The sequence below is a fragment of the Rissa tridactyla genome, chromosome 1 (assembly GCF_028500815.1).
Source record: "Rissa tridactyla isolate bRisTri1 chromosome 1, bRisTri1.patW.cur.20221130, whole genome shotgun sequence".
Classification (NCBI taxonomy): domain Eukaryota; kingdom Metazoa; phylum Chordata; class Aves; order Charadriiformes; family Laridae; genus Rissa; species Rissa tridactyla.
The window spans coordinates 93,530,854-93,555,069 of NC_071466.1; the positions used below are offsets into that span (position 1 = coordinate 93,530,854).

The 24,216-nt window shown below is 34.5% G+C and overlaps 1 protein-coding gene across 10 annotated transcripts in view; it reads right to left on the bottom strand.

Moving 5' to 3' along the window:
• DMD (dystrophin) overlaps positions 1-24,216 on the bottom strand; it is a 1,301,546-nt gene that overhangs the window by 796,517 nt on the left and 480,813 nt on the right. For all 10 annotated transcript variants that reach the window (XM_054189211.1, XM_054189212.1, XM_054189209.1 and 7 more), the window contains 4 exons: positions 14,626-14,814; positions 14,116-14,297; positions 6,953-7,103; positions 1,139-1,258 (listed from right to left, as the gene is read on the bottom strand). In XM_054189211.1, coding sequence (XP_054045186.1) covers positions 1,139-1,258; positions 6,953-7,103; positions 14,116-14,297; positions 14,626-14,814 — 642 coding nt within the window. The remainder of the gene's footprint in view (positions 1-1,138; positions 1,259-6,952; positions 7,104-14,115; positions 14,298-14,625; positions 14,815-24,216) is intronic.

Genomic DNA, 24,216 nt, shown 5'->3' on the forward strand with positions numbered 1-24,216 from the left:
AGAGCAACTTTTTAAAGATACGAGTGAAATACTAAACTTTCTTATAATAAAAGCTAATATTTGACAAATCTTTAGAACATCTTGGCTGCTAGATTTTTCACAAATGTATCTCCAATGTATCAGTCTTTTAAGGATACTCAAGTAATTGTATTTAGAAAATAGAAGATATGGAGGTTTTTGTCTGTTGATTGTTTAGGTTTTGGGTCAAAATTCAATTTAGAACAGGTTTGGATTGCAAGGATGTTGCTGCTAACTTTTCCTAATTCTAGTACTCTAGGAAGCCTTGTCATAAAAATCCCAAATGATAAACCACTGTAAATAACATGTATACTGAAGAGAATATACACTGAAACAGAGAAATGAAACTAAGGACAGACTGTGATGATTCCCTTCATTTCCTAGGAAACGTCCACAAGAAACTAACAGGAAAGAAATGATGACTTTACCCAAAAAAGTATTTTAATAAAAACAGCATGTTCTTAATATTTCTTGATAACCATTATTTCTCTGGAAAAGTATGTTCCTGTACACATTCACTATTTGTTTTTTCCTTATTTTTAAAAAGTCCGATTTCAATTTTCTGGGACCAGCATTGCCATTGAAAGACACACATATTGTGCATTATTTAAAATGAATGTGCCTTTAAGCATTGCCAGTGGATAATGACACTTTATGTTACTGTAACACCAAAATATACCACATGTACCAGAAGTTTATCATCAGAAGAAAAACCGTCCGTTCTCAATAACTCACACTCTGATGAATTGTGTAGATTCTTGAATGCAAGACCCTTCTCCTTAACTACAACAGAGAATCATGTTACTTCTGCCAGGAGTAATGAAATACAGTTAAGAAATGAAAGACAAACACTTGTCCTCGGATAGATAAAACAGGTTGATACTGAAGGAATCACAAATCAAAAAGAAAGCTGCTCTCAGATATTTGTTTTTCTCCAAAATACATGCATTTATCCATCTATGCAAAAGTCATGTCCTACAGAAATATTTAAGATCATCCTCAGAAATATCTCCAGAGATACATCCAATGTAGTTCTTCTTGAACCTTGTTAACCTTAACCTTATTAACACTTAGTGCCACCAACAGCTTCTTCTCTGATAGACAGAAGATTAGTTGTTACCCGAAGCTGCTCTTCCAGTGCAGCAGTAGCTCTGTCTCCACTGTTTTCATCCACCACCACTACCATATGGGTTAGAGAATTCACCTTGACTTGTTCCTGTTCCAAATCTTCTTGAAATGCCTATAATTAAAGTATATGTGTTAGAAAATGCGTTCCAAAGTACGAAAATGCTGTTTGTTTGGAGCCCCATTATTAACATGCATAACTAACCAACTATGAGAACTCTATACTCTAATTGCTGTCAATACTAACTAATTTAAACTTATTTTGTTACCTTAGCATATATATATAGTAACAAGTGTATTGGGCAGACTTCCATTCCTTTCACAAAAATATCTTACTCACAAGTCCTAACTCTTGATACAATATTTCAGACTGAAAATTTGGCTTGAGAAAGCATTTGTTGAGTTGATGTAGTTAACTTAGAGATAATCAGTTTAGCATGTATAAATATCAATAGCCTGCAAATTTTAAATAGGCACTGGATTAGATTTTGTACTTCATATTTGCAAAATTAAAATATTTTAATATGTTAAAGTTATAAAAATACTAAAAATGAAATAGTTCTTCAGTAAACAATCGCATACTATCTTCAGCTTGGCACTCCTACAACATTACTAACATAGGATGAAATCGCTCAGGAGATGATTTAAGATTAGGAAACACACGCAGCACCCTTGTTTCACTTATTGCAGAAACCAGGAAACAAAGTGAGAGAGGCACTTTATGACTTCTGAATGTCTGAGGAAAAGCTTTATTGTTCTTTTAGCTTTGGTACCTAGTTCCAGCTGCAAGCTGCAATAAAACTGAGGACAATCTTTTGTGGAGAAATAGCAAACTGCTAAAAATGAACAAATTTCTCTCACAAAATCTGCACAAATTGATATTTGAATAATTCCTAACCTTGACAAATTTCTACAGCTCTTCACATCTCTCTGACCCTCCCACAATTTCCCAGGCTGCACGTAATAAATCTAATCAAATAAATCTAATCAAATCCCTCCTCACAGCACACAGAGAAGTGCAATAGGAAGTCTAGACATATGCACTCTTCAGATGATGGTCTACAGCATATTCACTGTACACTTAACTTACATCACAAAAAAAAAAAGAAAAAAATCTGAGGTACTGTAAAGTACTGTAACACCTTAGTAACACCCCCTTGGTGCCTTTCAGTGCCTCCTCTTACTTTTTTTTCTTTTTTTCTTCTCACTTAAAACCAAAACCAACCCAGCTCCTGCCAGACACCAGGGAACTGAGCCGCCAGACCTATTTGCGCCTTCCTTTGCTGAGATGCAGCAAGAGGACAGGTGACAAAGATGGAAAGAGAAGGAGCTAAAGATGTGTTGGTACTGAAACTTCAAGCCACAGAGAAGGCAGTAGTCAGTTTCTTTTCATAGTTTTTGTTACCTCTCTCCAGCTTTATATAAGTGTATTAACAACCAAATGTACATTTTTAACTCCCAATAGTTAACCACTGTTTTACATTACTGGGTTCTGTGTTGTGTTTCTTAAATAAAACTTGAAAGAACCCTCATCCCACTCACTTTTTTTGAAAAAAACCCACGATATCCAGGACTACATCCTGCCTGACACACTTTTTAGGGATCTATAAATAGCTCCAACAGAATAATGTGGAAAACCAAAGTTCTGGATTGTGTCCTTAATACTTCAGCAGAGTGTTTTCTGGTCATTAGTACATATATAGTATGATAGTCACAGTCTGAAAAATAACATGGCTAAGCACATATGCCTTGTCACAACTGAAACCTTGACTGTATTACAAACTATATTGAATTTCACCAGATCAATTTTTCAGCTGCTTTTTCAAGTAGAGTAATTCACTAGGTATAAAGAACAAGCCCTTACTGAAGATTAGGTCATGCATTTTAAAACTGTTTGGTAAAACATCTTACTTTTATTCAAAAATTAAAAAATAAAATATAACGTGGCTATAGGCAATAGGAAAGGAATTCACAGACTACTTTGTTTTTAAGACATAAATTCCTTACACTAACACATTTCAGAGTTTTAATTCCTTCATGGGCATAGCCTTTGAGCCAATATATTCATAACAATCCTGCTTTTTCTGACTTTCAGGCCTGTGATTACCATTTGCTTCAGAGAGCTAGACTATTAAGCAATTCTCAAGGACGGTGAAGTATGCTAAATTGTGAGAGCCATCCCTGGAATTCAGACTTCTCAACATTTTATGACCCAGCACTTGATCAAGGAAGAGGAGGCAGAGCACTCATGGATCAGACCGTATAACACAGCTTGCTTCCCCCAGGTTCAATCCCCTCTTTCAGCCATACGACAATAAACACATCGCCCTGTAAGCTGACAGCCAGGGAGGAGGTGACTTTCATTTCCCGATTAGCGCGTATCTGAGAGATGGCGTGCCAGAACAAAACCAGAGTTAGCAATGCTCTGCAAGTGCAGGAGCGGAGGGCACTTTGGAAGTGGGAGTCTCGCACAGGGCGTGAAAGGCTTGAGAAGGTAGGGAACTGATGAAACTAGAAAGTTGAGTCATTTTCTAATCCCCAGATAGATTCATTTGCCCTGAGCTAAAGGGCTGTTCTTTATAATCCTAGTGTCTATTTTTACCATGAAATTCATTCTCGATAGTTGTTTGTATACACGAGATTGTTGAAACAGGAATTTACTGATGGCAGTCTCAAGACTAGAGTTTCTAACAAGTTCTCCTGAGCTTGTAAAGATAGTAAATTTTCAGGGACTCAAAACGTAAGATGGATATAGATGTTGATGCGTGGGGATAGCAACAACAGAAACTCATAGAACTCCACAGTTTCTTTAATTTCTATCTATCAGATAACAATTTACATGACTCTGACATAATGTACTTCAAAGTGAATAAAAATGCCTACTTAGGGTATTCAAGTACCCAAAGAGAAATCCACCCTTGATATCTGAACAGTAAGGAAATGTCTTATTTTACCTTTACAATTAATTTCAAGTACTGAAAAATCCTAACACTAAAAATTTTCCATCGTTTCTGACATTTTCATAAAAAAATAAAAGGCTCAGCCTTCCAGAATAAGTACAAATACCTACTCAGCTTAGACGACTTCAGAAAGTTAATGAAACTATAAAATCTACTAACTATATAACTATAATTTGTATAATAATAATAACAATAATAATGTGGAATAATAAGTTCAATTAAAAGCACATTTTTGCTTAATTATAAGATTTCCAATATATTATTCTGCTCAGACAGCTCAGTAGTCCTCAGGTTTTTATTGAAAAGCAGCTTTCTCCCTTTATAAAATTATAAAGAAGGGATACTTGCAACAGCAGAGAAAACACATAAAATACTTATGCAAAGACCAATAGGTCTTTGGTGAAATGTCTGACTATTATTCCAAAATAAATTGACTGTGCCAGATTTCTTACCAGAACTGTGCACCTTGCTAACGATATAAAATCTTCTAGAGTTCACCTCTATTTCAGTCCACTCAGAAAATTTTCTGTACTATCAAGATATTAACCTCATACATGACTGAACTAAGTAGCACTCTGGAAAGAATGTTGTGTGCTTTCTCTGGTCTCAGTGATGGGTGCCATTCCCAATATAAATTACTGAATTATTTTTTTGTTTTGCCATAGGCCCAGCAGGGAAACCAAATTGTTAGTCACAAGAACTCAAGATCAATATTTTCAGACATCATTGAGAAAAATGTAGAATAAAAGAAATAAGATGTATGGAAGTTATAAGTCAAAGGGGGATAAATAACATTAAACAAATAGAGTGAAAAGTAGTTCCTAACGAACAGATAAAGAGAGAAAGTCAAAATTATAAAGGGAAAGAGGAGAGGGAGACAGGAGGACCACAAACCAAAACTATCATCTTTGCTGAAGTCTGTTTAATTTGAAATGATCTTTGCCTTTTATATCTTCTAATTTCTGGTCCCTCCCATCATTTTCTACAACATCGTTTCTGAGATGTCCAGAGTCATGTGAAACTAATAAAAATCATGGGGAGGTGTTGGTTTTTGCTTTTTTGTTTGCTTATTTAATAATGAAGGATTAACTGTGCTATTAGAATTCCATTGTTTTAACCCTTGTTATAAAAGGTAGCTTTGCTGCATACGATATATAATAAAATCATCTGAAACTCACACAATACATGAAAGCAAGGAAAACATATAGTTCTTTGACTTACTCATAAGACAAAATATACAGGAATAGAATTTTAATTGAAGTTAAAATCAAAATATTTTCGTTCCACCTTATTAACTAAATCTTCTCTTGTACAGAAAATACATCTGAAAAGTAATACAGATAAATAAATACTGATGACTAACTCATGACACCAAAAATGAAGAACTAGTATGTGGGAGACACATATTTCTGCATGTCTTCACTCAGAATATTCAAATACAAGCTAAATGCCCATTTTTCTCAGTATTAGAAAGAAAGAGCATAAAGAGATTGCATAAATAAAAGGATTACATTTTATGTTAGTATTCAAATACAAAATGCACAGAAATGGGAACAAAGTTATTCAAGTCATAGCAATCATGTATTCAAAATCTTTCAGGTTTCTTCCTCTAATTACCATTTCATAATTACCTGCTGCCTTTTTTAAAAAAGAAAATTTAATGTCAGAATATATGCTTAGCTAGCAAACCCACATACTGAAAAGCATTGTGTCCTCACAGGGCAAGCAGAAATAGCACAAATAGCAGCAGTAGGCGTAGAATTTGTATTCTTCTTCATTAGCATTCCTTAATCAAAATGCAGAAAAATCACCTTTAACACAGGAGTGGGTTATGCAGTCTTTTGCAGCTTTTGACCTCTTTTTAAAACAAACAAACAAACAAACAAACAAAAAACAACTGTAAAAGCTGGTTTCAGTTTGAATTGTTTTTTTCAGGATGATCTGCCCTCTAGAAGCTGGACTAGCACTGACACAGGCCATCAAGCATCAGATGTTAAAACCTCTCAAGATACTATGAAACTGAACTGCTTTGAACCACTCATGTAGAAACTTTAACAGGTTATCACAGTAAATCTTCATGACCTTACAAATCATATCTCTTCTCTATACTTTCCTGTGTCTCCCTATCATCATCACCACGTGTAACAGGTACATATATAAATATATTTTAAAATCTAAATGAATATGAATTCAGACAATTGAATCCAGTAAATGAAACAAAGCTACTACACAAATTACACAGTCTCTCTCTTTTTAATTCTTAATTCTTCCAACTAAAAAATTACCCTCATGGAATACGAAAAAAAAAAATGGCCAAATTCTCTCTTACACTCCATTTATTAGTTTGTTATTTTTCATTGATTAAATACATTACTAAAAAGTATTTTCTACACTTAGAAACTAGAGTCTGATTTATAGTGCTGTACAGTTACACATTCGGAGTCCCAGGAGTCCTAACAAGATTATGCAGCCTAATTATGACTACTGCATCATAGCTACCACAGCATGCAAGAAAAAAAAAAAAAGCTATATGCAAAGAAGAAAACACAGGTATTAAAAAATCTGATATATTCTTATTGTACTGTGTAATGAAAGGATGTTACAGTTGCCTCACGTATTCAAGTATGTTGTTTATATTTAAAAAGGAAGTAATTTTTTTCTTTTTTAATCAGGATAAAAGTCAGAATTGTGATAAAATAAATCTACAAAAGCTTGTTAATGTACACAATAATCAATATTAAACCAAGATTCTGTATTCCTTTGCTACTTTCTAATGGCAGGAGTAGAGCTTTTAAAATGTCACAAGCTCAAGTTGTCTTTTATGCCTTTGGAAGCATACTATAGCATACCTTATGCTCTTCTACTTGACGCTTTAGGTCCTCTAGATCAGGACCTAAAGGCTCCGAATCGATTTTCTTTGTCCTTTCCTCTGTTTTTGTCAGCCAGTCAGCTAACTGGGCTAGCTGCTGATTCTGCAGATCCATTAGGATTTTATGTAAACTGCAAAACAAAGAAATAACAATTTTAATTTATACATGAAAGAAAAAAACAGGCAGAAATATCTGGCCCATATACTCTTAACTGATTTTCATGAAACTATATCTCAAGCCATAATAAAAAAACAAAATACCATTTCGAACAGGTGACTGAAAATTTGTTGAAACAGTTTTGAATTAGACAAACTGCTTTGAAACTTTTTTTTTTTTAGAACCTGAATACTGCAAATAATATACTGTCTGCTAAATTTTTGGCCTCCAGTTGCATTACTATTTGAGCTGTTTGGAAGTTCAAAATTTCTACTATCTGGTTTCTTAAAGCTTGTATTGTCTACGACAAGTACTTTAAAAAGTGCTCAGACAGCTGTACTTACCAGGCTCCCTCAAATTTAGGATATTAAACAGAAGAGATTATTAAATTTTCAGTTATTCAATAGAGAATACTCCGGAGAATTAAACAGGAAATACTTCAGTTTTGCCTACACAAAATATTTTGATTGCTCCAAAACTATCTGCCCAGAAACCCATTAGAAATCTTTCCTGTATACTTGCCGTCTTTAGAAATTCACTGACCTTTCCAAAACAAAATCTTCATCTTACCAAAAATATTTTAAAAATAACATGTAAACTATTGCTGAGCAATGGAATTACTAGTAGTTATTTGCATTACCCATCTTTCAAACATCATACAATTTTTAACTTAGATTTGACAGACCAGTCACCGTCCTCAGTCACACTGAGCTTGGTGAAACCATTGTATGTTATAGTGTGTTACTTACATCTCGAGCACAACTCTTCCAGCAAAAAGTTAGTTAACTACTTTCAGAACTCAACTTGGAGCTCTGAAAATCTGAGCTGAACTTGCAGACTGGAGAAAACTGCCGTGTAAGAAAGACGGCACAGTCCTACTCCACAAGTCGGCTTCTTGTCAGCTTCTTGAAAACGTAGTCCAAATTAGAAAGTTTTCTAAGTTTTGCCTCTCTGTGACCAACAGCACCTAGAATTGCCCAACTTCACACTGACATCTCCCCCCATATGGATATTTTAAGTGAACAACGCACAAGTACATTTTCTCCCACAGCACCTGCAGAACTGCGGACTGGCAGAAGCGTGATGTGAGCACGCTGCTCCGGAGAAGTGCTAGAGGTCTTGTCCATGAACAGGTAGGCAACTTAAGAGATGCTCCCACAAATCCAAACATGCAGCTTTCTGTCACAATTTCAAGGTATGCTCAAGTAAAATACATACTTCTGAGTATGTCCAAACAATTTTGGGTTTTCCCAAGACAGTTTGAACAAACCCAGAAGTGTCTAATTTTGAAAATGCATGTCTAAATATGTCCAGAGTAAGCATCGTTCTGTATTTCTTCCCAAACACGCCTAAGAGTTTTCAAACTGATTGCCACAGAAGATTGCATTGAACATGTAAATAATTACTTTCTGGTACACATATAAATTCTTCTGAACTACCAGTATTTAATATCTGTCAGTGCCATGCAGATGCAATATGTGAAATCCCACATCTCATTTGTAGCCTGTTCATATTTTTAAGCATATGTCTGAAACTTCAGCACATCTGTTGTTGGTTGTTATTTATTTTATTTCCTACCTTTTTTAAAAAAAATAAAATAAAATAAAAAATTCCTTCCCATTTTGAATCTTCTCAAAATGAGCATTTGATCTCTGATGAAATATTTATATAATTACTATTTTCTATTTATATAGTTAAAAATAACTACTGTATACACAGTATTAACTCCTACTGTAAAAAAAGAAATCACTAAGTTTCCAGTGCTATTTGATGGTTTCTTTGTAAGCATCTCAGCTGACTCATACTCTATTCTTAGATACCATTCCTCAGTTTATAAGCAATCCTTGGGATCACCTGTAAATGCAGGAATGCAAAACAATCTGAATCCTATGTATAAACACTAACTGTCATATTTTACACTCAAGGGCAGAGCTGACATTTAGAAAGACCTAGACAGGCTGGAGGGACAGGCCAAGAGGAACCTTACGACATTCAACAAGGACAAATGCCCAGTCCTGCATTCTTCTGGGAGAAAGAACCCCTGGAACGATGCAGGGACTGACTGGTTGATGGAATTCCAGCAGCTAAATCTAACTGAACCTCCATCACTCTGCTATTGTCTTTCTGTCCCTGAAATGGCCTTTGCTTTAAAAAAACAGGACAAATAATAAATATAGTATTGGTAAATCTTTGTTAAATAAGGATCCATTTATTTTTTTATAACTTTGTCTTCAAATACCCCAAAAGTAACAGGCAAAAGGAATGAATGAGATATTTTCAAACACGGGTGCAAAAGGAATTATTCAAAAATTCCTAAGACTTGGGCATTTTAATCATAAAAACATAGTTGTTACAAAAAAAAATTAGCCATTTGTACTTTTTATTTCTTAGGGCATCCAACAACACTAATCATTTATCTCAGGATTATCACTTGCATCTGCATAGATGAAAAAACAAAACAAAACTGTCTGACGGCTTCTGAAACAGAAATAATCAAGTGGTATTAGTAAGCATAGGAAGACAAGCCAAAACAGAGTTCCTTGAAATAGGAGTGGTAATGGAGAGAATATGTGGAAAGTAGCCTGGGAAACAAAGAAAGAGTGCAAGTGGTGATCAAAAGAATCCTGAGGAGTACGTGGACATGAAGCATATCTTCTAGTGCAGAACATCAGATACAGAAAAGGGGAGAAGCTGCAGGCAAACACCAAGATGAGCTAACTTTATGGAAACAAAGACTTACAAACAAATTTTAAAAAATGAAAAGTTTGCTCTGAAATAAGGTTTTAGTGACACCTGTTTCTTGAATGGTACCCTACTGGTCCCAGATGACACTCAGATAGTATCGGGCGTTACATGTGGAGGTCTATGAAGCTATGCTACTTTCTAGAATCAGTAGCAATTTTTAAAGACTCCAGCTTGTAGCTCTTGGAAGGAAAGGATCAAAGAAAATGAATCACAGGAACAACTATAAACAGGAAGTGAAATTTCAACAGAACGTGAGACACTGAAGAAAAATAATGGATGCAAGAAGTGGGAAGGGATCCATTAATCTAAATCTCTAAACAGTAGATATGAAACAGTAACGTTTTTTTGTATTATCTCTCTCAAGATTTTTTTTTTTCCTAAGAACAGAGTGTCATGGATCTTCATGATGTACTACGATTTCTGTTTTTTTATTTTTTTAACTGGAAATCATGCGTTAATTATTAATCAAAATGACCAGAAGATACACGTAGTTTCTTTTCCACACTAATCTCTCTCTCTCTTTCCAGATAGAGTACAGGAAGCTGATACCCTGCTTTACTATAACTCATTGTTTGCAAGCGATTAACTATCTCACATCTAACTCAGACATATTTTTTGCCAGTGTGTATTTTATTGACATACTTGACATTCTAAACCAAGGTATTATAGATATTAAATACAACGCTTCATCCTAGAGATCATTTTTTTAGCAATACATGAAACAAATCATAGACTCATAGTATTGTCTAGGTTGGTGGGGACCTTTCAGGTCATCAAGTCCAAACATCAGCCTAATACTGACAACAGTATAGAAAACCTGCTGAAGTAAAGATAATTTGATTTAAGAAAACTAAGATATGATGAAAAAAAATACTTATTGTACATATTATTGATATTATTCTGAAGCAAGGAGCATAAACTTGAAAATGAAATAAAGACAAAGAATAATTTAATCACAGTTGATTCTTCAGCAGAAGAACATTTCTTGTTTCTTCCCATTCTCCAGGCACTTTCTGGTTTTCATATTACTTCTATAAACATCTGATAGAGAGTACTTATTTATATACCTCAGGAGATTATAATAATCTTTGTTTATGGTATGTCCCTTGTAAGTTTCAAATACAACATACTTTTCCATTGAATTGAATGTGTTTTAATATTTGTGGAATTCTCCATAAAGCGGTAAATTGCATTAAGTTTTACTCTGTAGTGGTTTATTTATCACTCTGAGATGCTTTTCTACAGAGAATTGTATTTGGAAAGGCAGGAGGAAGAAATGAAAATACAGGCTGTTTTTCTTCAGCATCCTAATTTATTGCTTGCCTGAAGAGTGAAATACTTTCAATACACAGTGAATACATGGGAAATCCAATTTGACTTGTTTTACACAATGGCGTTGCTGTGTTCCAAACTTTCTCTGATGTTCTGACCTCCTAAATCACTTTTCATAAGACCATTTCACTTTTAAAATATCCTTTATCAGTGTATCTTTCTCCTTCCTTCGTTGATTGCTTACTTTTGTTTCCCCTGTGCTGTAAAGTGTGCCACCTCTTTTTACACTTGCTATTACCATTATAACAGATGATCGACAGCCTTGTTGTTCTCATCTTCACAAAAACCATCTCTGTTTGGATAAACTTGTCACTGTTGCCTTAAAGACTAGATTACAGCAATGTGCTCAGATGATTATGCTTTAAAGTGAAGTAGAAGATAGATCCTGAGACTTTAAATTGTGTATAATAACCCAGAAATATATTACGTTGTGATGTGAAAGCTGTTCATAACCCTCCAGCTGGTGCCTGAAACACAGGGGTTTGACTCAATAGGTCAAAATTAGCCATATCGAAGGATCACTCCTGAGAAATTTTCTCTTGCCCTAACCCAAATTTCATTGAACTTATCACAATTTTTTTGCATAAGAAATTGAATAGTAGCACAACATCCCCTGTGAAGCCCTTATCACTTTGTGTCTTCCACTGATTTCATATTATCCGAATACGCATTGAATTACTTGAATATGTATTCAATATGTATTGGAAATATTTCACGCTTCTAGCAAGCAATACATTAGCATGCTGAAGAAAAACAGCCTGCTTTTTTCATTTCTTCCTTTTGCCCTTCCCCAAATAGGATTCTCTATAGTAGCTTCAGAAGATACCGGACCATTCAGTTCCCTATAACTGCATCTGGGAGATAAGTTTAACAAATGGTGTTTAAGGACATTTCAGTAGACACAGTACCACTCATAGAGGTGAGGCTGCTACTTGTATGTGTTGGTTTAAATGAAAATAAATATGGCAAATAAAAACTGTCTAAAGTATCGTAGAGTCTTCTCTCCAAGAAAATAATAAACCTGGAGGAAGTTAGGTTGAAACATCCGAAACCCATCAACAATCTTATAGACTGTCATTATTCAGTAGTAAGCTGAAAAGAAAACAAATGTTTGGAATTACTAAGAACATATTGCAAAAAAAAAACCAAACCAAAACCAAAAAAACAAAGAGAGAGCAATGTTATGCAATTGTTGAAAATCATGATTTGCCCTTTAATATTGTGGGCAATTCTGGCCCCCTCAACTCCAAAAAGACAAGGTAGAACTGGAAAAAGCTCCAAGGGGAGCAAGATGAATAACCAAATATATATATTTATGAACAGAACAAGGAAAGATATACACTGTTGACCCTTACTTGTAACATAGTAACTAGAATGAATCACTTAAGCTACCAGTGGCAAACAAAGAAAAAGAAGTCATTCCTCAAAAAAGTAGCACTCGTACTGGGGTAAGAGGCGTGTGGAATTCACTGCCAAAGGATGCCAGGGGAGGTAACGGGTCCAAGGGGATATTGAATAAATAGATGGAAGGAAGAAAACCGCACAAAACAGCAGGTCACCAAATACACAACTGCTTCCATTTCAGGAAGTTACTTCAGCTGAAAAGAACTTGAGGTTGGGAAAGTTCTATGGAGAATTTCATAACATAAGACATGAAGTAGTAGTTCAGAGCAATGATCCATACAGCCCAATATTTGGTTCTCCAAGCAATGGGCCCCCCTGCAGCCTAATATTTGATCTCCACCAATGGCAAAAAGGCAATGAGAAGATGCTGCTTCAAGAGATCAAGTATCTCCCCTAAAGCTTATCTTTTCTTGTTCTGTTGCAGTCAGGATGCTGGGCTACTGACTGACCTACTGGACTACCCTGACTACTGGATACTCAGCTTTAATTAAAATCACATTCACAAAAGGAGTAACTCTCCAGCTGTAGCTGGAGGAACAGACAGAATTTTTTCTCACTTAGTACAAGTTCACTGGTATTTTCTGAGAGAAAAATTAAGATCTCTTTACAGAAAGGCCAGTACATGTACAAAACTCCTCATGACAAAGTAAGACTAAGTCTCATGAGTAAACACAGTTATTATATCAGACAGGGATTAAAAGTATCCACATAAAATGAAAAAAGAAGTGAGGCTGAGGAAAAAAAAAGGGAAAGATCAGGTAAGTAACAGACATTTTAAAGTACGGAAGGCAACTCACACAAAAACCCCCTTCAATAACTTTCCTGGTTTAACCACCCTGTATTGTACAAAAAAAATAAAATTGCTCCACTGTGGCACAATCACAAGCTCTTACCTTTATGGGGTTTCTGAAACTAGATAGCACTACGTAAATCAAAATTTCAAAATAAGACATAGAAATCTTAAAAATGCTTCAAAGACTAATGTGGCTAATTAATAAGATTATTTTTTATACTTTTAATTGTACTTCTACTTTAAGCTATAGGAGCTTAAGCTATACCTTTTTTTGAATAACATATTTGTCCTTAGATAAAAACACGACAATATTTCCTGGAAAGCTCCCACCTACTATTTCTATGGGATCAAATTTTACAGGTCTTAAAGGTTTGTTTCCCTTTTCCTTTTGTATCTTGGTAAGTCTCTTTCCTTTGTAGCTAAATACTGTGTGACAGTTGCTAAAAAAATCAGAAAAAGTGAGGTAGCTTATATAAATTTTGGTTTAAATGTTATTAGTGTTCAAGTTGTTGATAGCTGCTGATTTGAGTGTCTTCCAGTCTCAAAACAACTTGCAAGCTTGAAAGTCACTACACATCACGTTTCAGGTTAAAAGAGATCTGAGATGGAGTTTTGTTCACAGGGAAGTGAAACAAAATCCCAACTGTTAGTCAAGTCCACAGTTGCTTCAGTCAAACTCCATATATTTTGTTCTGCCTGACACATTACTTACTTGCTTTGTTTTTCCATACTTGCTACCCTGAGACTTTCCCATCGAGAATTAAGTAGATTCATTTGCTCTTGGATTTCATTCTCTTCATCATCTGAAAGTTTTCCAATTGTTAGAAGTTGACTTCCAACTTGCAAAACATTGCCAACACGTCCTTGGTGAGCTGTTAATTCCATCATAAAACCCTGAAAATAAAAATAAAATCCAGCTTTAAGTTTGATTCATTGGATAGAAAGAGCAGACTTTGGAGCCACCACTTTCCAAACCTGATCTTCAAATTTGCTTTTTATTTTTTCAACCCCTCCCCAAACCTTGTGACACAAACGAGATATAAGCACTTTCACTTTTTGCATAAGGCACAGTCTCCAGTATTACCTTTGAATTCTCCAAATCAAAATTAAAAACAAGAAAAAGGAATAAAATAAACCAGAAATACCTTTGTTTTGTATTTTTTACCTTATAATGGGTTACAAGCGGATAAATGACTATGGAAAGATTAGTATAAACTTATACCTCATGGGTGTGAAATTGTTCTTTAACAACTTCTACATCGTTGGATATCTCTCCTTGTGCTTGTAATGAATCTTCAGCAGAGAGAAGCCATGTGAGTACTTCTTCTAAAGCAGTCTGGTAGTTTTCAAGATCCATTTCAGACCCCATCCGTGTGGTGCTAAATGTCTTTTCTTCAACAGTTTCTACAAACTGATCAAAACCAAAATTTTAAAGTAATGCAAATAGCGTCTGCTCAGAGAATTCTACAAAGGAATAAACAGAATGCCACTGGCTTGTATAAAACCCCAGCTTTTTAGAAAACAAAAAAAATAAATCAGATGGCTAATGCATGGAAGGACTTATTAATAAAAATTCAGCTAATTGAACAAGCCCAGATAAGACCGAGGGAAATAAAAATATCTCAGATTAAATTACATATTTTACACTAGAATTCAAAATTCCTAGCAACTATCCTGAATAGTGACAATATTTAAATTCTACCTGCAAACTGCTGTTATAATTGTTTTTCAATAAAAAGTCCAAGTTTTATTTCTAGTTTACTGCTTCCAATTTAAGTATTTTCAGAGTAATTTATTTCCCACAGCAGCTAGTAAAATTATATCATCAAAAAAGCAGTAAGTTGCATGCTGGCATTGCAGAGAATCTGTGGAAAACAATATGAAAAACAATCCTTTACCCTACATGCAATACTAGGCTTGAGCACTCCATAGACACCCATTTGTTAAAAACATTCTAGAAAGTTAAAAAACTCAGAAATCTCATGCCAAATTGTACCTTTTTAAAAACAAACAAAAGTGCATTACTATTGATTTCTCTTTCCTACAAAGGCCACCTTTATACTTATACTTTAGAAGCCAGGTGATTCTTATAAGCACAGAATTCACACTTATGCTCAACTGCTTAAAGTCAAGAGAAATCTGTAACAAATATTTATGGATTAATATAATAGCAGAAGACTAGAACAAAACCACAAAATATTAATTTATGGATAGCACAGTTGAATAGTTCTCAGCTGTTGAGGCCTAATGAACTCGCTAGATCATTATGCCTTCTCTTTCCCTGTGCACTTTAGGGAAAAGAAAAATTAAACCAAAGAGAATAATCAGCAGAAGCTGAAATAGTACCACCGTCTTGTTATTCTAGAACGCATTAAGCATGCATAGTATTTGTGTTCAGATTTGAGAGTGATATATGCAGGGACCCCCTGGGATTGTCAAATGAGTTAAACCAAATCATCCTCACTGATTTCATTGATAAAATCAAGACACAGTTACACACTTTCAAAGCTGTGCTACATTTCTTTATGCCTCTTTAAGCACATTCTCTGTTAACAAGCCAGAATAGAGCAATGACCACCTTGGTCTGAATCTACATAAGCAGAATTCACATTGTAAAAAGCCTGCAAGCGTAAAAAACGTGCCTCAGAGTCAACAGTTGGGTTTTACTTCACGAAATACATATATTTTAAAATCCACTGCTAAACGGTTGCTTCACTACTTCCATCAGTGCTGTTAGCTCTCTAAAAGACAACTGGACATCCTTGCTCATCCTGCATATGGAATGAAAACCAACTACCCAAATCAGCAGAAATTCAGATTGTTGGCTCAGCCGTAAATGGAACATTAAAGACTAAGGTAAATATTTACATTGGAAGTAGGCAACTAATGACCTAATGCTTATGCCACACACTTTGTATTAAAACACAAAAACAAACAAAAATGTGTCTCAAAGTAATATTCACCTACATAAAGATTATTCATCCCGTAATACAACCAAATTTAAGTATACAGATTCTACAGCACAAAGAATAATCCACACTGAAACAATCCACATAACACAAACAACAGTGAAAACCCTGAATTTTACAAGTTGTAATGATAGGCAAATCCATCTAAAAAAATCCAAAAAACAAAAAAACAACCCCCAACAACACAAACCCAACACCTCCTGTGAGTGTCCTTATTTCTCAATTTATATGAAATCTTTTCAGAATTCCTAATATACTGAGAAAAAATGGAATTTTAATGTATTGCATATACTACATTGAGAACAGGGACAGAGTTATTAATAGAGACTTCTAATAGAAGTTGTGATGGCTGTTTCTAACCACAATTTTAAAGAGAATGGATAACAACTAGGACATGCTGAATTTAAATTGTTATAGCCATATATTACTAGGAAGGCTATACTTAGGAAAAAAGCTGCTCTAACATGCATCCAGTTTCACTCTTGAATCAAAACCTATTCTTAATAAAGCATTTAATGATTAAGCAAAACAAAGGTGATTGGGTGCAGTCAAAACAAAACATTTCCAGAGTAATCTACTGAGTAACAATGCATGCACGATGACACAAATGTTAAAGGGAAAGATGACGTGAAAAAATCAGAAGTTTGGTGAAGACTGCATTACATCTAGCTAGGGATCAGTCAGGTAGTCAGCTCATAGACTATTTTGAAAAAAGGCCAGCCATTTTTGCATGGAAAATAGTCCTGGTTGTTATTAGAGACTGACCTAGTGGAGAAAAAAATTCTCTGGGGCCATATGTTATCCTCTAGAATATGCCTGCCAGCTCTATGAATTAATGTACAGAGTCTAAACCATGAGCTTGCAGCTGCTTCAGAGTAAGAAAGCAAGGGGAGGAAGTGTTCCTCACCTGCTACTGCATTATGTTACTTAAGGGAGAAGGATCAGACATGTGTTAGTAAATCCTCCAAAAAACATATCTATTCGTTCATAAAGACTGCTTCTGAGTTTTAGAAATTAGTTGGGCAGTTTTAGAAAGTAGTTTTGCAGTAAAGATTTAGGGCTCATCCCAGCACTCTTATTTATATTATATATTTTCTTCCTTCAGGAACTGCCTGTCTCACTGTAAAAGATGCAGAATCTGGCTCCCAACATTTAGAGCTTTAGAACTCAGAGACATAAAATTTTAAAGAAACATTTTTTTAGTAAAGGCAAATTTAAGTTCAGAGTAGTTTTCTCATTTTGAAAACTCTCTTTGCAGGATTACAGCAATCGGAAAGTAGCACGCATTATTTACCCTCTAACCATGCCTCCTATCAGGTAAGACCGATATCACTGCTTATTTTTTCAGTTCCTCCAAGTTTCTCATTATGAAATTGTATTGTATGTGTCTTCAGAATTGCCAAATAAATGTTAAAATGTTAAATGCTAAAATGTTCTTTGCAATAATCAAGACTGCTTTCTTAACAGATAACGTCAGACAGAGTCTGACATTTACGTTTTATTGAGGATTTCAAAACTGCCTTTGCGAATGAAAAAATCTTGCGTCATGAAGGTGCTTCCCCCGGCCCCCATTCATAAGAAAATGCACCCAACACCTTATCATAAATCTGAAAAATTGCAAATTTTGCTTGCTCAGTTGAGACTACCTAAATTTTTAGTACCTGATTTTCTCAGTGGTTCCACTTGTACCGCAAATGTTTTCACCTAGATGAACTGGCCTGTCCTTGCAACTGCAGTTTTGAGATGCAGTAGATTATTAGTTCATTCAAAGTCAATAGAGCTTAGACAATGTGCACAAGCCAGAACCAGGCAGTATGAACGAAAGTACATTGCAAAGGACAGAAAATGCCGGAACCAGCGGCAGGAAAGGGTAAAGGAAAATGGACCTCTTTAACTATTCTATTAGGTGCAGTTGGTACAAATAAAGACTGAAAGAGACAAATAAAGACTTTACCAGCATTAAAGGAAAATTTTCGCACCTTGGGATTTGGAGTGTAGGAGGTGGCTGAAGTCAACTGAAAGCAAGTGAAAAAAATGGAACCAATTGGATTGGGAAAAAAAGACTGAGAACTGCAAGGACAGGTAACATAGTAGAGTTAAGAGACAGGAACCAAGGCTGCCAGCTACCTGGAATGACTGAATTTTCTAACAATTTTTCATGTTACGTACATGGTCAAGTCAGTCAGTGGTTCACGAAAAGATTTTCTACTTAGCTTGCTTTCTTCAACAGACGTCTACTTGGAGAAAATATAAAAGCAGGTTTTTCTTAGTAGCCGCTTGACTCTTTTTTCCACAAAGTTTATGAAAACATACTGATTTTATTAACTCTCTAGGGAAATTTTTCAGTCTATGTTTATTTAAGAGTTTTAATTATATTGAGTTTTTCTGTTCTGACCATAAAATGTATTGCTCTTTCATGTATTACTGATGACAAGACACAAAGTACTTGCCTCTCTAAGGAAGGCAATTCCTATTCAGGCAATTAAGAATCATGGCTCTAAACAGTAATACTACTTGATGTGGATGTGATAAATCAACTGACTGTGACTGAATAGAACTACTTTCACCATACACCTACAACAACATCACGATTTCTTCCTGTTGAAGTCTATCCACCTGGTCTATCCACCATTCTTCAACCCTTCCCTTTCTGATCCAAGAACAAGGCACATTGTAAAGGAATGTATATTTCAGGTGCTGTCGTGTCATGGAGTAGTCTGTGAGGCCAATTGGTCTCTACATAACACATAAATAAGAGTACTCTTCACATAAAGAAAGATTAAATTTTCACCCTAGGATAAATTTTCAGTATTAACTAATGACTTTTCACAGAACTCTCCAGCAGTAAATGGCAAGTGGGTCCTGAAAGTATATCACGGGTCAAGAAGCCTAAAGTCTGTTCCCAGTAGCGCTACCAACAAGGTAACTCCAGCAGATTCAGCTACCTTGACCAACTTCTGTTGTGCTATACACTGTCATGTATATATAAAAAAAAAAAAAAAGGAAAAGGTAATTCTATCCATTGACGATGATAAGTCCACCTTAAAATCAGAGTATCATGCAGTAGCATGAAAAATATTCAAGATGGAATAGATAATATAGTTATATTTAATTTTATTTTTTAAAACGTAAATTCTAAATGTAATCAGGACTTAAGTAACAGCCACTTTAAAGTACACTGTTCTGACAGAGACCTTTTAAATGCTCAATGTTCTTAATTACATTGTATTCTAAAAATCTCCATGAACAGAAAAGCCATTAAACGTATAAACAGAAAAATGCGATGGAGACAGGTCTTAGCCAAAAGAAATACAAATGGATTACCCAAAAAAGTATTAAATTATTTCTTTAGCACGTCATATAGGGGATTGAGAAACAAATGCAGACTTTTCACTCTGGCAACAGACAGACAAATGGAGAAACACAGACATCAAAATCTATTTTGCTAAAATACAGTTTGAGATTTCAAGAGTAAAAAGCTAAACAAACAAGAACAAAAATCAAGCTTTTTTTTATTTTCATATGCACTTCATTATGAATTCATATAAATCATGCAATTAGTTCTTAAAAAGGTGGGGACACTTTGGGCAATTTTAATTAACAACTCTGATCAACTGGACTCCTCGTGCTGAATTTCTTCCCAGAATAGATCATCTCTCAGTATATCTCACAAAAGATACCTGTGCTGTAAGAGAGCTGCTTGTGAAAAAATAAAATATCACTAATGAATGTCTAGAAAAATAGCTAGAAGTCAAATCTAATTATTTATATTAATTGATACAGCTCACATTCCAAAACTAAAATCTGTTACATTCAAAAAATAGTGACAATACTGTTTTTTCCATCCTCGGAAGATGAATGAAATGAAAGTTATTGCTGAATTTCAGTATAGAAGTCACATCAAAAATAAATAAATTAATTTGTTCAGGACACGTATGCAATGAACCTATACACCTTTGAAAATGCATAGATTTTCATGCCAGAGTACTTTCCATTAAAGTCTGCTCTCTCAGATCAAAATCCAAATTACCAAACACACTGTCACAGAAGTACATGTGGAACAAAATGTCCTGCACTATAAAGACCACAAGAGAAAACAGCCTGCAACCACAAAATTTTAACACACTTTCTTCGCAGAATTGCAACGATGTAAATCTTAATTGTCCTGTATTCTGCATTGCATTTACCTTTATTTTCTGTGAGTTTTAACCAGCAAAGGCCAACTAATTAAGAAGCATATTTTGTAAAATTTAATCCAAGCTACAACCTCAAATATATCACAGACATAATCTATACTGTTTTCTAATGTAAGAAAATGGAGTCAGCTTATTTTAATTACTACAGTCAGCCACCAAACCTGCTATTATTTTGGATTACTAAGCCATGATAGTTCTTGTCAGGATCTTCATTAAAGACAATCTAGTCTTCACAATAACAATTTTTAACTCCAAAACTCTTTTTATATATTCACACAGTACAATATCAAAATGCCTTCAAAAGCATCAATAGCAAGAGCAATTAACTATAAAGAGATACATCTAAAATATGACTCTCTCTCTTTTGAGAAATAAAGACTCCAGGACAAGAGCCAATTAGTGGACATACTAATTAGTTTCTGTGAAGTTGAGGTTAAGGTCCTGGAGATTTCAGAGTGTTCAATATTTCATGCTAGTATAGTTGGAAAGCATTATTAAAAAAGGTGGTTTTGCAAAGTATTCTAAAATCTTAAGTAGTCAAATTTGCTTGAATAGGCTGAATACCCCATTCATTGCTGTTATGTGGTTTATCCTTATTACGTTTAAACTTTTCCTAAATATATTTTAGCTTCTATTAAAGAGACTCTCCTTCTTCAACAGAAGCCACTTCAAAGAACATATTTTCAATTTAAAATTAAAACCTAACAAAAAAGCTGTTGCAGAAGAGGTTCAAGTGATTTAAAGTTTCTTTTTCAAAGTCTGTAGCATGACTATCTTGCTTGTAGCTACATGCTCTGAATAATAAATCAAAGCTGGAAATGAGACGAAATGATAAGTAATCATCTCGCAATAGGGTTTTTTTCCTCTTCTGAATATGCCTCAGGTTTATAAATTGGGTAATAATACAGAAAATATTAAAAATATTTTCAATAGATAATAAGAGCAGGAACTACCAAGAACTATTTCTGGCTATAATCCATATAAAAAACTTTGCTAAATGTTTAAAAAGACAAGCAACTGGATGGAAGAACAGAATAATAATCCACTGAAGACTGTTAAACGTAAAAGACACCATCACCAGCTCAGGAAATTTCTGAGCCACAAATCAGTGGAGGGTAAGTGAGAATACATAGATGTTTCAATACTTTTAATCAGTCATACCTTTTTTCCCATTCCTATGCATTCATTATTGGTCACTGCTGGGACCAGGATACAATGCTGAAAGAAAAATCCTTTGCTCTAATTTAAACTATTCTGTTGTCACATAGACCTACTACAGGGGCTCTGAAATTTATCTGGAGGTGTACAAAAGCAGAAATCAGTATATTTTCATGCTCCATACCTTAACATTAACTTAGCTATTTGTAAGAGATCCTGCAAAATTCCATGATGTGGGAAACAGAAGAACTAAAGATATCTACATTACTATCAGTTATTCTTGCTTAAGCTATTTATTAACTGCCTTTCCCTCCCACATTTCACAATTAGACTGTCAATCTGGCTTTTTTTTTTTCCCCTCTCGGAATAAAGGAAAATGTGAGGTAGGAAATTAAAAAATAAATAAAAGACATTATCTTCAACAAAAATAACTACATCTTTTTGTAATTGAAACAGAATATTGTCACTGTCACTTCAGTTAGGAACTACGGAGTAAAACACTGGGTTGAGAATTCACATGCAAAACCTAACATTTTAGGGTGACAGAAGCACCTTAGGAAGCATTCAAGTAATGTGTTTTGTAGGTCAATTCTTTTTGCAGCTATATATGTTTGCACATGCTATTTTGAAATTTTGGGCATGAAAAATGCTTCTGACCTACAAGAGAAATATTAACCCATGATTGCTATTTCAGGGATAACATGGTTCTAGTTTATATATATGTATGTAGCGTATATAAGGAATTAATAGAATCCTATTATTTATTCTCTTGCAGATACCAACTATATTCCATTGTTATTATGAGTTGACAAAACAAAGGCACTCTAAAATAGCTACATACAAAAATATATTCTAAAGACCGTTATTCTCGCAGACATTTATGTTTGCAGTTCATATTAAATTATACCTCGGTTGACTGGCTAGAATATAAATAATCTTTATTAAGCAAAACTGTAACTGCAGTGAGGTCATTTGTGGTGATGTGACCTGAACTTACCTTCAGGTACTGTTAAGAGGGGAATTTGCTTAATTAAAATCACTATTCAGATATTATTACCAACGGGGTTCTAAATTCTCATAGAGCCAACGTACAACTGATGAGTAGCTTGTGTAGCTGCTAAACTCTTTAACAGACACTAATAATTAAAAAACTGTCAGTTTTAAAAACACATTATAAATGTACTGTTTTGTAGCCATATTGTTCTCTACATTTGCTCCTTCTTCCCCAACATTTCATTTTAGTCTTGCACTTCTCCCCTTTCCAGTTGAGATCTAACAAAAAGCAACTTCTTAGTTCTGGAATTCCAGACCTGTTGAGATTTTTTTTTTTTAATAGTTACATTCTCCTAGAACCAAATTAACTATTTTTGTTCTTCAAATGAGTATCAGAATGTTGAAACAGAATCCATACATACTTTATCAGATACTTTTGCCTAATGTTCCTCATGTGACAGAAAAGAACTACCGGTGTGTTACAGGTGAAATTTTGCCAAGCAATATTATACTTCCCCATATCATACAGAAATGTACTCCTATTTAATAAAATGTCGTTACGCATGACTATAAACTGTAGGTGTTAAATCACATATACATTGCAGTAGCCCTTGTACAGAATGGGAACGCCCTTGTACAGAATGGGAACAAAGCCAGAAACAAAGATGAACAGTGAAAAGAGAAGTTAAAATTGGGAAAATTAGGAGGCTGAACATGAATGAGATGTTAAAACTTAGTTTAAAAGCCATTGATGCAGCAGAGAAGGATTTCGTGACTGAATTTAAAAGACAGGAGAGCCAGTAAAAGACTAGAAGTAGCAAAACATGGCATGGCATAGTATAGAAAGCATTTACTTGTTGACACAGAGAAGATACAAGAGCATTGCAATTAAGAACGTGAGTAGGAATAAATAAGATCTGAGAAATAAGGAAGCTAATTTTTAAGAAGTCAGATATTGGGAAGGAAACTGAATGTGTTCTGAAAAGGAATGGATAATTATAAGTAGGTTAGAGAATGTTTTTAAAAAGGTCATCATACTGGAAAGTCCATAATGACATAAAGTGGATGGAGTAACATATAATATATAATGTGCAGTGGAATTAATTATTCCTCACAATATTTGCAAACATAATTCAGGTGGGAAAACCTATGCAACCATGTAGTCATTTATTGTTATCACACCTCATTACCTTCTATAATGGGCACCATGTTGTAGAATGTCTATTTCTTGATCCTACTGTCAAATTCAAACTCAACAATTTACTCTTAATAAACTGACACTGAGTACAGGAATACTGAATTTCCCCTAATGCTTTCTACAAATAGAACACATTTCCACTAGCTTAGTTTCTGAGCACATAATTAATATCAGCCTCTTTTTTATTAAATTCTGGTAGTGAAAAATATATGAAATTGAAAAATTCTTTTTTTTTTTTTAAAAAAACCAAACCGTTTGTAAATACTGTTTTATATTGGATTGGATATTCTTAGCTTAAA